This window comes from Panthera onca, chromosome D4, assembly GCF_046562875.1.
Source record: "Panthera onca isolate mPanOnc1 chromosome D4, mPanOnc1 haplotype 2, whole genome shotgun sequence".
NCBI lineage: Eukaryota > Metazoa > Chordata > Mammalia > Carnivora > Felidae > Panthera > Panthera onca.
In genome coordinates this window covers 88,676,569-88,691,599 of record NC_138351.1, presented here as the reverse complement: position 1 = coordinate 88,691,599, position 15,031 = coordinate 88,676,569, and the positions used below count along the sequence as shown (strand labels likewise).

Here is a 15,031-nt window from a genome sequence, read left to right as displayed (position 1 = left end):
AAAAAGAAAGAAAGAAAGAAAGAAAGGAATTCAGGTTCAGTTTGGAAAGACAGGAAATCCTAAAATGGGTTCAACATAAGTGATTATTTTGGCCGCGTGTTTTGTCGCGGAGAGTCTCCTGGAGGACTTCAGTACCGATCAGGAGAATTCTTTTCACAAATAGGTTTTATTCTGAGTTTGGGCAACAAAATACATAAGATTATTTTTTTTTCTATATTTCTGCATTTAAAAAAAATTTTTTTTACTTCTTTTGAAGTAATGTCTACCCCCACCGTGGCGCTTGAACTCAACAACCCCGAGATCAAGAGTCGCACGCTCTCCCGGCCGAGCCAGCCAGGCAACCCTTAAATTTTGTATTTCTAGGTTTTTAATTTTAATTCCAGTAGAGTTAACGTGCGGTGTCGTATTGGCTTCAAGTGGACAATGTGGTGATTCGACAGTTCATATTTTACGCAGTGTTCATCGTGATCCGTGTGCTTTTAATCTCCTTCACCTGCTTCACCCATCCCCCCCCCCCCCCACCTTCTTCTTTTTTTAAATCGTGACTGTATAGCTGAGGGTTGGTTTTTTGTTTTTTTTTTTAAGTTTATTTATTTCGAGAGGGAGAGAGGAGGGGGAGAAGGGACAGAGGGAGAGAGGAAGAATCCCAAGCAGGCTCCGCACTGTCCTCGCAGAGCCTGACACGGGGCTTTGTCTCACAAACTGAGAGGGTGACCTGAGCCGAGATCAAGAATTAGATGCTTAACCCACTGAGCCACCCACGTGCCCCAGAGCCAAGTCTCGTGTACAAATGAGGAAGAGAAACATGGCCTGACTCTAGCCCCTCCCCCTTGCCCCATGTCCTAGCTTTGGGTCCAAAACGTGCTTGTTTTTCTCCCTGAGGTTGAATGACAGTCAGCCCTCCCAGAGGTTCTCGTGTCTCCGTATCTTGTTACGGAACATATTGACAGTGTCTAGAAAATAAATCACAGTACGCCTTACACACCGCCGGCCGTCAGGGGGGTGACGGTTGCTGACTCTTGACCAGCTTCTGCCTCCCCTTCCGGGGTTCCCAGTTTTCGGGGCTGTTTTGCAAGTTCCCTAGAATCGTACCCATAAAAAAAAAAAAAATGGAAGAGGTTTGATATCTGTCTTCCCTTGTGCTTCCCACGTTTATAACCCGTACATCTTTTATATCACATAGGGGATACTTGCTACTAATCCCGATTGAAAAACCACTTTGTTAATCGTCTCCCACCTTCTAAAATTCTCACTGAGTGAGTCACTGACCCATCTGAGATTTGAACTTGAGATTTTGTGCTCTGCATGTAGCCAAAAAGTGACTCTGTGTGATTTGAACGATACGGAAGCTGGGATTAAAATCGGGTTATGCAGGGACGCCTGGGTGGCTCAGTCGGTTGAGCGTCCGACTTCAGCCCAGGTCATGATCTCACGGTTCGTGAGTTCGAGCCCTGCGTCACGTGATGGCTTGCAGCCGGGAGCCTGCTTTGGATTCTGTGCCTCCCTCTCTCCCCCTGCTTGTGCTCTGTCTCTCTCTCTCTCTCTCTCAAAAAATAAACATTAAAAAAAATCGTTTTTAAAAATAAAATTTGGTTATGCATAAAGCAAACAATTGGTAGGTCAGTACAGTTAAAGTATATGCAAAAGAAAAGTAGTTGTTTATTTATTTATTTTTTTGCCTCTGGTAAAACAGCTCCTGAAAAATGGGTGGGTTTCATAAATCCTGTTACGCCACATAAAATGTAGCAGCACATATAATTACCTTCGCTGCTGTTTTATATTAGAAATACACCTCCTGAAATGAAAACTTCGTCCCTGTACTTTTTATTACATGTGGGACCAAATACAGAAAGGGTCATCGGTGTATAAGCCAGTTAAACCTCATGCCGTTTAATATGTGAGCAGCTGTGTTCCGTCCGAGAGTAGGAAGTTAGGACTCAAGCATCCGAAATGACATCGGATGCTGTCCAATAATTACGTAGAAAATTTCCTCTGCCACTTGGGTCATGGCCAGGGAACCTGGTTAACCTTTTAACCCTTCCAGCAGCCTTGCTGGTAATTAGGCAAATCACATTTAAACCTTCACTAAATGACTGTTTAGTGAGCATGTACTGTGTACAAGGAAATATCGTAGGCGCTGAGGATAAAGTGATGAACAAACCATATGTCAGGCCGCTGACATTTGTGTGTAGAAGAAGGCAGAATTAGTCAGATTTGTGTGTAGAAGAAGGCAGAATTAGAAGCGCAAAGTTGATGCTAGATTTCATTTAAAAATTTTTTTAATGTTTATTTGAGAGAGAGAGAGAGAGAGAGGATAGGGAGACAAAGCTCGAGCAGGGGAGGGGCAGAGAGAGAGAGGGAGACACAGAATCCAAAGCAGGCTCCAGGCTCTGAGCCGTCAGCACAGAGCCCGACGTGGGGCTCGAACTCACAGACTGTGAGATCATGACCTGAGCCGAAGCCAGATGCTTAACTGACTGAGCCACCCAGGTGCCCCTTTTCTTTTTCTTTTTTTTTTAATATTTTTATTTATTTTTGAGAGACAGAGCACAAGTGGAGGAGGGACAGAGAGAGAGGGGGACACAGAATCTGAAGCAGGCTCCAGGGCACCCCTAACATGCAAGGTACAGAAAGGTTGAAAATAAAAGAATGGAAAAAGATCTGTCATCCACTGATTGGCCAGTGCCCGACCGAAGGAAGACTGACTTTCGGGCCAAAAAAACCCTCTAACTATTCAGCTCAAGGAGGATCAACTTTATAACAATAAATACTTCGAGTACCAAACAGCTCAGTTAAATCCGTAGGACCAGATGACCTCAAAACATAAACAAGGTTTTGCTCTTAACCCTTGGACATCAGCGTGTACAAGAAACACAAACATGTCGTTGTAGGGAGAGATTTTTTTTTTAATGCTCTTCTGTCCGTAAGTGACAGAACAGATTCAGCACAGTCAGGGCAGAATATTTAAATGATAGGATTGATCACATTGACCCAGGACAAGCCTATCCAGTGATTGCATGGTACGCATTCTTTTCAAGCACCCACTAGAACGTTTCCAAAAATTGAGCACATCCTGTTTTCATGAAGCGAATCTCTACAAACGTCCAAGGGGAGACCGCATTCAAGGCGTGCTCTCTGAAGCCTGACATAAAGCTGGTTACCAAGAACAAAAGTTTAGAAATTAAGAAGTGTAGCTCTGAATAACTCAGAGACTAACGAAGTCATACTAGGCACTGGGAAATATACAGAGCAGAACTGAACCTGAACACACATTCTCCGAATCAGCTACTGGGCTATCACTAAGGTGATACTCATAAAAGGAAACTTAGAGCTTTATGATACATATTAAAAATTAAAAAAAAAAATTTAAACTATTTCCCGTGACTCAGAATAGGGTTTGGTTCATTGGTCTGATGTCGTATGATGGGTGTAGAGTGTCTTTTACGGAAGCTTCTGGAAGTTGGCCCGCTACCACCTGCAGAGTCACTTGGGTTAAGCTTTTAACGTCTTTTTGAAAAAATTTGTTAATGTGTATTTATTTTGGGGCGCGGGAGAGGGAGACACAGAATCCGAAGCAGGCTCCAGGCTCCGGGCTGTCAGCGCAGAGCCCCACGCGGGGCTCGAACTCACGAACCGCGAGATCGTGGCCGGAGCCGAAATCAAGAGTTGGATGCTCAACCGACCGAGCCACCCAGGCGCCCCTAAACTTCTTAACATCTTGACCCCCTCCGAAGGTTCCTTGAAGCCAGAGTTCAAATTAAGAGGGCTCTGTGGTCCTAGAGATAACCCCAGCTTGGGGATCCCTTACTCAGGCTGCTGTGGGCGGGCCTCCGACACCTGATTTCAGGAAGGGGGTGGGATCTTGCTGTATGCAGCTTTGAGGCTCGGCTGCTCTCGTCATGGATACCAACTGGATGGATCTGGTTTCTTAATAGTTGAAAGGGGTGTGTAGGAAAATTTCCAAAGCAGTTAACTGTGCTTCTCCACGGGGTGAGCGAACGACAGCCCCGCAGGACCCAGGATGCCAGCTGTCGCTTTGGCTTGCGTGAAGGATGCGCACAAGGAGACCTCTGGGTTTGCTTTGGTTTTATTGTCGTTTGGGGCAAGGGGAGGGGTCAGGATTGATTCACGTTTCTCAACGGCTAAAGGCAATGGGGAGACACCAGGTAGCATTCAGAAGAGGCGACTGAGAGTTTAATAACCGTCTCTGGATGACACAGGCCTGGGTAGCGGAATTCTTACAGAGTTTTAAAGAAGGAAAGGAAGGAAAGGAAAGGAGAGTTTTAAAGAAGGAAAGGAAAGTTTTAAAGAAGGATGCTCCCCGCCCCCCAACCCAGACGTTACCCGATCTTCCCCTGCTTAACCTTCACACGGTTCCCAGGGCGTCGGGAGAATACACTTAGCTCGTGACATTCACCTTTCACCGTGTTCTGCTCATTCTTGGTTTTTTTTTCCCCTCCCTCCAGAGATGCCATAACAAAAATGAAAGATGTTTACCTAAAGAATCCTCAGATGGGAGACCCAGCCAGCCTGGATCACAAATTAACAGAAGTCAGCCAAAATATAGACAAACTGCGGCTAGAAGCCCAGAAATTTGAGGTATGAAAAAGCTGGGGTTGAAAAGCTCTGTTGAAAAAAAAAAAAAAAAGAAAAAGACAGAAACAGAGGGAGGGGCGGGGCGGGGGGGGGGGGGGGGGGACGCGGTCACAGAGCGTCTGGCACCGGCTGGAGATTCAGCCAGAGGTGTCGGGGTGGGTCTCAAGGGGTGGGTCTCGAGTTGTCGTAAGAGGAAATGGTCGTGCACTGAGCGTCCTGCCCCTCAGCACGCCCTCGGTCCGTTACGTCTCCTAAAGCCGATGCCGATCAGAGTCATATTGGGATCCACAGTGCTTTTCCAGAAGTGCCTCCCTTAGTTGATCCTGCTTCATTTTCTGTTGGTCATGGAAACAACTGGAAGAATGTAATCGTCCGACACCGCCCGGAATCAAAAAAACTTAAAAAAAAAAAAAATCAATTCCAATGTGTTATTGTTCTTTCAAAGGCCCCATTATTAAAGGGTTATGTCTGTGAAAACCGGGAGGAGACACAGATCAGAAGTGAGTGGGAAATACAAATAATAAATGTTTCAAGGACCGAGAGAGGAGCACTCAAAGGCTTCTTTTGCCCCCAAACGTGAAGGCTACAAAACACGGAAAGATACATTGGTAACCGATCGTTCCGGTCAGAATAGGTGATTTGCAGCCACGAAGGGTCAACGGGGGCGTTTTTAAAATTCTTCCTGGAGCCCATCCATCAGTTGGTACTGTTTTTGAGTTTCTAGAACCTAGAAATGTCCTTTTCTGATCACTTTCATTCTCGCCCCTCTCTTACCCTGTTTCAAATGTCGCTGAGGGCAATTTTTTCTACTTCGGATTTCCTATATGTATGTTTCTTCCCTATTCAAGAGAGTGATCCTCCCCAAAAAAAGGAAGCGTGGCTTTCAAACTGAGTCACTGCTTACGTGGGGCAGGATCCTCCTGTTTCCCCGTGTGACCTCGAGGTCACAGAATTTTGGAACCAGAAGGAACTGGAAGTAACGCATCTGAAACCACACGGCTGTTTGCAAAAAGCCCGAGAGTGTGACGCGGTCCGGTCCCGTGTTCTTTCCGCCCCATTGTCACAGCTGCCTCAGTGCCTTTGCTTCTACGTCTCCGAGGTGAGACGAGCTAGAAGCGGTGGTACAGCCAGGTGCAAATACACTGGAGGGACACACACCCCCCCCCCCCCCCGTCGCCACCCCTCCCCCCCATGGAGTCCTTCTGGAGTCTCAGCTTCAGTGACCATCGGGCAACCCCAGCATGGGGCCTTAGGACTCCACGGTCGGGCCCTGAGCTGAGCTCAGACCAGGGCCTTTCGTCACTCTTGCTCGCAGGCCTGGCTGGCCGAGGTGGAAGGCAGGCTGCCAGCGCGCAGCGATCAGGCCCGGCGCCAGAGCGGAATGTACGAGGCCCAGAACCCGACCACGGTCAACAACTGCGCTCAGGACCGCGAGAGGTACAGTATCTCCCTTGTGTTCGCTTCCCGATTCTGGAGGCTGGAAAGGAGCGTAAGGTCGTTTCCTGACACCAAAGCGCCCGTGAGGCCTGAGCTGCCCTTTCGCCACGACTCGGGTCCCTGATGCCGCGTGGGGCGGGGATGGACGGGCGGGGTGACCCGAGATGGTGTTCGTTAGCGGGGGACGGGGGGGGGGGGGTGCGTGTGTGCAAGCACGTTGCTCGCACGGTGGCAGAGTCTGAGCCCTCACCGGGGTCGGTCGCTATAGTTGCTGTGTGCTTTGCTTTCTTGAGCAGCCCGGATGGCAGTTACACGGAGGAGCAGAGTCAGGAGAGTGAGGTGAAGGTGCTGGCCACGGATTTCGACGACGAGTTTGATGATGAGGAGCCCCTGCCTGCCATCGGGACTTGCAAAGCCCTCTACACGTTCGAAGGTGACATGGGCCCACGGGGTTCCCCGCTTGCACATGCTGTCCCTCCTCCTGCTGTGACCGGACCTTCTTCTGAAGCCTTCTAGATCTTTCTAGAAGATTCGTTCTGCTCAGAGTTGCCGTCGTCATCGTCATCATCACGTGGCTGACTGCTGTATAGTTTGCCCTTCGGTCCGCACAACCGAACAGCTTTGGTGGAGTTTACTTGCAGCAGGCAGTGTGGGATGATGATGATTTTTCATCCGTCCTTCTAGTATTTCTGGAGCCCCTGTCTTGGAAAGGCCCCGGGGGGGGGGGGGCGGGGTATGTGGGTGGGTGTGGCTTGGCATCCGCCCCCGGAGATCAGAGAGCAGACACACATTTGCAGCGTTTACCAGAAGAAGGGTACAGAGTGACAGGGGGACATCACTCTGTGTGGGGGGGGGAAGGTGAGATCCCATCCTTAAGAGAACTCAGAGAACCCTCCAGGCTGCTGTACATCGGAGGGAAGGAGGGAAGGAAAGCATGGGCTCGTGCGGCTGGAGCTGAGAGGTCTTAGGAATAGGGGAATCTGAGACGAGAAAGTGGTACCTGTGCGGGGGGCCGGGGGTAAGAGCAGCGTTTGGATCTGACTTGGCAATAACGGAGGAGCTATTGAAAGCATTTGAGCAGGGTGTTGATACCTTAGGATCTTTACTGTCACATGTGCAGGACCAATCAGAGAACAGGGACGGAGGGTTAGAAAGACTAGCCTAGCGTTGCCAGAACGATGTCCTGTAGAAAGCTAACGAGGATGCTGTGGAAGAAGCCATCCGAGCTCGGGTTGGTTTGGGGAAGCCCTGGAACGAAGGGATCTTACAGATTCCCTTGCCACAGACCAAATGTTGATAGTGACAAGAAAGCACCGGGTTAAATGTTGCCGATGCTGCCTCCTTCCCACACCTCGGCCCCACCCCTACGGCACCCCCTGTAAACAGCGCCCCAGACAGTCTGCGCTCAGAACGCTGTTTGAGCCGTGGGGGCTAGACTTTGGCAACTGTCTCCCGCAAACGGTCTTGGGGACCGCGATTCGAGAGTGGGCACCGAGATGCCGCGGTCAGCCAACCGCTCAGACTCCTGGCTGATGGGAAGCGGGGAACGAAGAGGGGGAGGAAAGCGGAGAGGGGTCCCGAAGGTGCCTTCCTGGGGTCCCCCTGAAGTGGGAAGGCAGGAGGAGGAAGTCGTGGTTTGGGATTTGTATTATTTGTAATAATAACATAACCGTGAGCCCGGCGGTTCAGGTGCCAGGGCAACAGGGAGGTGGACACAGATCGCAGGGAGAAGTGGAACCTTCGCTCCAGACAAGAACCAGAAAGGGAGAAAGAGAAGTAGGGATGTCGTCTGAAAAGGGGTCATCAAAGCCTTGGGACTTTGTTGTCCGCAAGAGAGAGGAAGAGCGGCGCAAAGATCCCTCCTGCCCTTCCCCGGGGAGACACCTGGCTTCCCCTGGCTTCGCCCTCCCAGGAGGAACTGGAGAAGGGCCTTGGGGGGAGGGCCTAGAAGCTTCTGCGAGGGAGGAGGCCTTGGAGGGCAACGGGCGAGGGGGTGGGTGCCTCTGTTGCTGGCTGTCCTTTCTTCACGGCCGGGCTCCCCTGTGTGCCCCACCAGGATGCCGCGAGAAGCCTAAAATACTCTTGATCTTGCTTCCCCAGGGCAGAATGAAGGAACCATTTCAGTAGTGGAAGGAGAAACGCTGTACGTTATAGAGGAAGACAAAGGTGACGGGTGGACCCGCATCCGGAGGAACGAAGAAGAGGGTTATGTCCCCACTTCGTACGTCGAAGTCTATTTGGACAAAAATGCCAAAGGTGCTAAGACTTATATTTAATAACAACTTAAAAAAAAAAAACAAACTTAAAAAAAGTTGGCGTTGTCTCGCTCCACAACTATGACGGTGACAGGCAGTCCTTCAAAGTCTCGATGGAGGACACCCGCGTGCGTGTTGTCGTTGGGCCGGGCGCGGTGGGCATGTAGGCGTCTCACACCCGGCTTTCCCTGGCTAGTTTTGACGATAATCAAGTTTCACTCGCTAATGAAATATTATGTGGAAAGCTTCCAACTGCCCCCTTACGATGCTGTCATTTGCAATCCACAAACAGTCCTTCCTCTGGCAGTTACCTGTAGGCATCCAGAAAAACAAAGTTGCCCTTCTAGCTTCTAGTCGACGTTTCTGAGTTTAAAACGTCCACGCGCGTCAGAGGGGTGCCGTGAGACCTCAGCCCTCCTGTTTATAGCATCTGTGTCCCGTTGAACTGCCCTAGGACGTTCCGTTTTGTAACTTAACACATTGAACTCCGCAAGTTGGTCAGTTCGCTCTTGCAGTCGTCCGCTTTGGAAGAAGTCAGAAATAAAACCTCCCCCTCCTGGAGGAAAGAGTGAGGAGATTCCTATGTTGGTACTAAAAAGTGTGTCTTTTTTCCTTAAACACGTTTAAGATCGCGATTGGTTTCTTGGGATGAGCCTGTCACGGCTGCGTGATCCCAGACAACCCACTAAAACCCGGAAAAGCTCGGTTAACGATTAACCAGTTGACTTTGCCATCAGACCACCCAAGCTCCTCCCTCTGCGGTTGACCGAGCCCATCAGATGTCCTGGTGCTGTTCAGATAACTTAACAAAAATCAGTGCATTTCTGTTGGAGCCTTTGTGGCAAGCGGGGGCCGTAGGCAGCTCACGCTTCCCCAGGTGGGGCCATAAATAGAACCTGGTTCGCCACCAGCTGCCTCTTACACGCAGACCCCGGCTAATCACTTTTCAAAGGTGTTTTGTTTTATTTTAATCCCTGGCATTCTTTAAGACCCAAAATATGAATTTACGGACAACTGTTTGAGAATTGCTCGCTTGTTTTGTATAATTAACCATGGCCGGAGTAAAATAAAGCGTTTCACCGTCTTGAAAGGAATCTGGGTCACAAGGGGATTTGCATTTTTTAAATTGGCAAGATGGGTAGTGAAATTGATCACATGCATAGACGGGTACCGAGCCCAGTGCTTGTCCCCATTTCAAGAATCTACCCTGAGAGCCCAGAGAACCAGCTCAGAATAAAGGGGTCAGGTTGAGATTTTCCTTTTATTTGGCTTTGAAAACCATTTCATGTCTTTCCTACTTTTAAGTGGGAAATCGGCTCCTGGTTTTTACGTTGTGAGCTCCTTTTATAAGCTCGAGTCAATTTATAGCTGACTTTACCAAAAAAATTTTCATAATAAATAAGGCTGATCTGAAAAGCAACCGCAGCTCCTGGGTGGGGGCAGCACCTGGCAGGAGACAGGAGTGCTTTTGCTGCACATTCTAGCAGAAGGCACGGACCCAAGCGCATGGGAGACCCGAGATACTAAAATCCAAGCTTTCTGTCCGCTGCTGGACTCATTTCCGGACGATGAACTGCTTGCAGGAAGCAAATTAAACATTGAAGAAGTCTTAAAATGGCCAAGACAACGTTAGCCTTTTGAAGCCTCCCTTGGGAAGTATGACAGGGCATGAATTCTTTTTTTTGTTTGTTTTTTCCCCCTTATGGTTGTGCAGATTTGATTCAGAAGATGGCTCCGTTGGTTTGCGGGAGGGCCTGGCGGCCGGTTTGGGCGTGTAAATGAAATGATCACGATTTGCAGCTGTGTGCCCCGGGCCCCTAGCAGAGGCCGCCACAGGATCGGGGACAACGCAGTGACACTTTGTAGCTCCCGTTTAGGCCGGTCAGCGCAGCCCCGGGTGTTAGAAGAAATCCCGCAACGATTCTCAAAGAATCAGGATGCCCATTTCTGCCCAGAGTGTAGACTCTGGTTTCCACTCGCCCAGTTAATCTGCTACAATAGAACACAAGTCTCAGCTTGTTCATGAAGTTTTCTCCTATTTTAGAGGCACACTTAGAGGTGACTAGTGTATACGTAGGGGCTGGTCTTCCCCACCTGGTTTCTAAATCTGGTCGGGACCCCCAAGAACACCCTTCCCCACCCCCCCACCCCCCCCCCAGCAAACCCATCCCAGCCTGTGGACTGCTGCTTCCTGACGCCCAGAACTCAAAGCAGCTGTTGTGTGCCTGTGCACTTGTGTGTGTGTGTGTGTGTGTGTGTGTGTGTGTGTCTGTGTGTGTGATCTACTATGTGACTATTTAACGATTGCCAAAATATTTAGACTAGAGGAGCATCCAATGGGTCAGTTGGATTGTGACTTACCTTCTTTTATGGTTTTTTTTTTTTAATTGCTTTCTGTTAAATATGCCCGTAATCCCCTCCCCACCGACCCCCCCCCCACTATATTTGTATATACTGCAATTTAAGAACTAAAAGGATGCTAAGAACTAAAAGGATGCCTTGAATTCGTTGTTTTACCGTTTTACTCTTTTGTCTGTTTGTTTTATTGGTGATTCTGCTGCCTAATGACCTTTTTTGTTTTTGTAACCGCTGGGGAAGCCGGAAGGATTAGGTCCCCCTGCCGGCTGCCTCCTCACTTGAGTTTATTGTAGACACTGGGGCTCTGAGTAAGTTTTGTTTGAATGCGGCCAACATGATTGTCTCGCTCTCCTTACCCTAAAAGAAACGAATCTGTCTGGCACCTTTCAGCTGTACCCTCGTATCTGCCTCTCTAATAAACGTATTTTTCTCAGTGTTGTGTATTTTAAGTGATTCTTCACCTTTCCGAGAAAATTATTCTGTGTAATACGGGTGTTTAACTCTTTTGTCTTCAGTAACGGGGAACTTTTCCGGCCAAATGCTTTTTAAAAATTCTGCCCTTCCCCGCCCCCACCCTTTAAAATGATGCCACCTTCTCTGTTTCTTGCCCCGTGTGCTCCTGAGGGCTTCCAGAATCCGCCTCTCTCTCTCCTCCTCTGCCCCCTCAAGATGAAGAACTTTCACTGTTCATTGCTGAGTCAACATTAAAGTGACAGGTTTTCCTTTTCTCGCCAAGATTGTACACTTTTGTAAAGCACAGAGAGTGTCAGCCGGGGACAGAATCCAGAACCGGGCCTTGAAATGCCTCGCGCCCTCCTGGGAACCTGGTCACATTTTTTTTTCCCCCCTTAGAAAGAGGGGGTCAGGGCGGGTGGGGGCAGCGTCTCCCATGCGGGCCTCTGTTCACCCCTGAAGGGAAGGCGGGTTCCCCAGGGAAAGTGGGAAGTGAAACCGTGAAAGTTCCTTATCTCAGACGTGCCCTGTGGTGACAGCCCCACTGTTCTGAAGCTGTCCCCCCTCCCGGGTGGTGCATTCTGGGAAACAGAGTGGCCCCCCCTGACCGCCTGCCTTCCTCTAAACCGTCTTTTTCTTTCTTTTTGTGTTGTAGATTCCTAGAGGCCTCGGGGAGCCTTCCCAGGAGAAACCCTCCGGTCTGCTTGTCTCCACAGGCCTGGGCGCCCGCGCTGGGCTGGACCGTGGCCCTGGACATCTCAGCCTGAAGTGACATTCCCCTCCCCACCCCGCCCCCCCCTGCCACGTAGCTGCTTGCCTTTTTCTTTTTCTTTCCTTTCGACAGCATGCCCCTCGTGGCCCGGCTCCTTCCGTGGCCCAGTCCGGCCACCTCTGCGGGGAGCAGGTCTATCCCTGTCCCCACCACACACAAAGGGCCACGGAAGGCAGCTAGACACGTGTTCCCTCCTCCCCGGGCTCCCACCTCGGCCCTCAGTCTACCTGGAGCATCCTGGCCCGTCCATGGTTCACACTGTGCCTTTCGTGAAAACTTTGCCACTGGTCGCCTCCCCCCCCCTGCCCGGGAGACTAACAAAATCTGGACGAGGAAGGCCAGGTGCGCACCAGGTGAACTGAGCGCCCGAATGTCACTGACGTGTTCCCGTGTCCCGAGTCTGTTGAGTATTCAGTGGTCCTTTTCTGGTTATGGGTCCTCACCTCGCCCCAAACACTGGCCCTTGCAACATGTCATGGCCCGAGCGCGCCCACGGTGGCCACGGGGGCACGCACACGCATGCACGCGCGCACCCCCCCCTCTCCGTGCACGCTCAGTACACACGTGTTTTTATCTGGGGCCCGTGCTCAGTGGCCCGGAAAGGTCTGGACTGGACGTCCTATTCCAGCCCGGGGGCCGCGCACAAAAGCCTGCATCCACCCGCCTTCTCCCTGTCGTCTCATTAATGAGCGCTGTGGACCCTGGCGCTTTACGAACGAGGGTCTCGCCTCGGCGTTAGCTGGTCGCAGGGCGAGAATTCCCATCTTTCCATGAATTCCGAGATGTGCGTCTTAGGATTTTGGCGCTTTCCTCACCAAAGACCCTGTGCTGCCCGTGGCTCTGGCTTCTGTGTGTTCTCACGTGTTCTGCAGGCCACGGAGACTGGACTGCGTTTGCCTCTGGAGCTAGGTTGCCCGCCCCTTGCGGATCCTCGGGGACAACGTGAGGCCATGTAGCCTGTGGCCACTCATGCCTTAGAGCAGCGCAGCGTTCCTTCTTTTCTGGTGCAGAAACAGTCGGGAGAAATCACTGGCTGGGACTGTCTGTGGACGAGACCCCATCCGAAGCCCAAGAAGGAAATCGGGCCTCTTTCTTGTCTCGTTTGGCTTTTGGTAACTAGGCGGTCACCTCGAGCCTCCTCAATTTTTCTCGACGTTTACGAATCTAAGACCAGGGTGTCTTCTGGGAGCCGAAGGGACAGGGACAGGGACAGAAACGGGCAGGTGCTAAGGGGCTTGGGCCTGTGTCCAGCGGCCCCAAAGATGGCTCCTCTCAGCAAACCGGGGTTGACCAGACGCCTCCCTCAGAGCGGCTCGGCGACTAGAAACTTCCAGCAAGCAAACGCCCGGGGTTGAGCAAGTGAACCGAAGTCGCTTTGGGTTTAAAGGCGAGCCAGCGAGAGAGCATGAGCCGCCCCCCCTTCTGTCTCTCTGTCCTTCTGTCTGTCCCTAAAGGGGGCTACGCCCTTGGCTTGACGATCACCTGCCGGAGAGGCTGCGGCCACTGGCTGTCGCGAGGCTGCTACGTTGGCGGCAGGCTTCCGGTCCCCACGGTGGCGGCGCACCCGTGGCCGACTCCTCAGTCTCGCGAGAGGGCCGGCGTGGCACGTGACCCGGAAGCCAGGCGGCCAAAGGGCGAAGGGGGGGCCGGGGCTCCCCTACGTCCCTGCAAACCTACAGGTGCGTGGTTAGTCCGGGCGGCCCCGGGGGCTCCACGGACGGCTTCTGCAGCCGCCGGGTCACCAGGTGTCCCCAGGAACTTCTGAATCTCACCAGGCCAAGCTGACCACTCTCCACCCCACAGAAGATGCTAATGGTTTTTTAAATCGATTTGAGAGCCTCGGTAACGCATGCGCATTGCATCTTTCCCATCCCGGGTCAGAACAGATTCATTTCTCGCAACATAGGGGATACGGTAGAAGCTGCAGTGATTTGTCCTTTTCATGTCTGTTAAACCCGATATAGAATATACTCGTATCTTGTACCCCCTGCGCCTTCCTCCCCGCCCCCCCCCCCCCCCGCCTTCCTTCTGTACCACCTGCGTCCAAAAAAGAATGCATCGTAAGCACTTCTCAGTGTTCGGCGTGGGGTTTGCGCTGTGAGGCCGAGCTCATCAAAGGAAATAAGTTATTATGTGATAGTTGAGACGTATCGTTCACTCTGGGAGTCCTACTGGGAGCTCATCTATCTATTCGTACGGACCAGTTCACGTAGGGTAGAGATGCGGAATTTCCGACCTGCTTCCCGGCCTCCCCGCCCCGCACCCCCGATGCCTGTGGTTTCCCTGCCGATGCTAGAATACTGTTGTCGTAAGAATGACTAAGTTTTAAGGAGCCTGCCCTGACAATGACCTAAAAACGAAACGAAAGACAGGAACTTGTCATTTACCCCGTTTTTCCTTTGCAGGATAAAAAGGTATGGAAAGCCGTAATGGGATTTTCCTTTGGATTTTGATGGCGCTCGCCTCGAAGCTTCCAGGCTGTGAGGCTCAGGCCAGATGAGCTGTAGCACAGGGGCCCCCTAATGCTTTCTGGTGACTTCCGTAATTACAGGAGAAAGTTTACTGAACGTGGAAAAAAAAAAAAAGTTACATCGATGCTAAGTATTTTTCCAGAAATCTTGGTTTCATACTTCCTCATGCCTCTGCCTCGTGTGCTTCTATCATTAAAAAAAACAAAAACAAAAACAAAACTTCTTTAGAGAGTGATCCAAAATTCTATTTTAACCTGACGTTGAGCACCTTTAAACTTTTTAGTTTATTTGTGCGCGTGGCACTAATTCTAAGCTTTGGAGGCATCTCAAGTGTTGTAACGGCCCATTGCCATTGTGAAGGTTCTGGAACTGCCCATTTGTCTCTGGAGATGGAATTAAACCAAATAAAGTGCTTCCATTGGAAGGCTTATATTGACCTTGTAACTATACGTTAACCCTCTTAAATGTTAAATAAAAGTATAACCTCTGTTACGTTGTCACGGGTCTGTTTTTGTTGTACTGGCGGGGTGACCCGGGTCACGGAAGCAGGCAGGGCCCCTGCGCTGGGGGGTGGAGGCGGCTGGGCCCGTCCGCACCTCGCTGATTTACTGTGTGAACCCAAGACGAGTCACGTAGCCGTCGAGACTGGGGGGCCGGGCTCGCTCTGACCACCCCCCCACCCGCTGGGG

At 50.9% G+C, this 15,031-nt stretch overlaps 1 protein-coding gene across 15 annotated transcripts in view; it reads left to right on the top strand.

The window, feature by feature from the left end:
- Positions 1–14,831, top strand: part of FNBP1 (formin binding protein 1) — a 139,300-nt gene extending 124,469 nt beyond the window's left edge. For 8 of the 15 annotated variants that reach the window (XM_078436371.2, XM_078436374.2, XM_078436372.2 and 5 more), the window contains 4 exons: positions 4,467–4,599; positions 5,912–6,033; positions 6,327–6,466; positions 8,134–11,079. In XM_078436371.2, coding sequence (XP_078292497.1) covers positions 4,467–4,599; positions 5,912–6,033; positions 6,327–6,466; positions 8,134–8,309 — 571 coding nt within the window. In that variant the 3' untranslated portion in view covers positions 8,310–11,079. Of the gene's footprint in view, positions 1–4,466; positions 4,600–5,911; positions 6,034–6,326; positions 6,467–8,133; positions 11,080–11,754 lie in introns of those variants that run through there. The other 7 variants (XM_078436375.2, XM_078436373.2, XM_078436370.2 and 4 more) reach the window with 2 other exon arrangements.
- Positions 14,832–15,031: the final 200 nt, after the last annotated feature.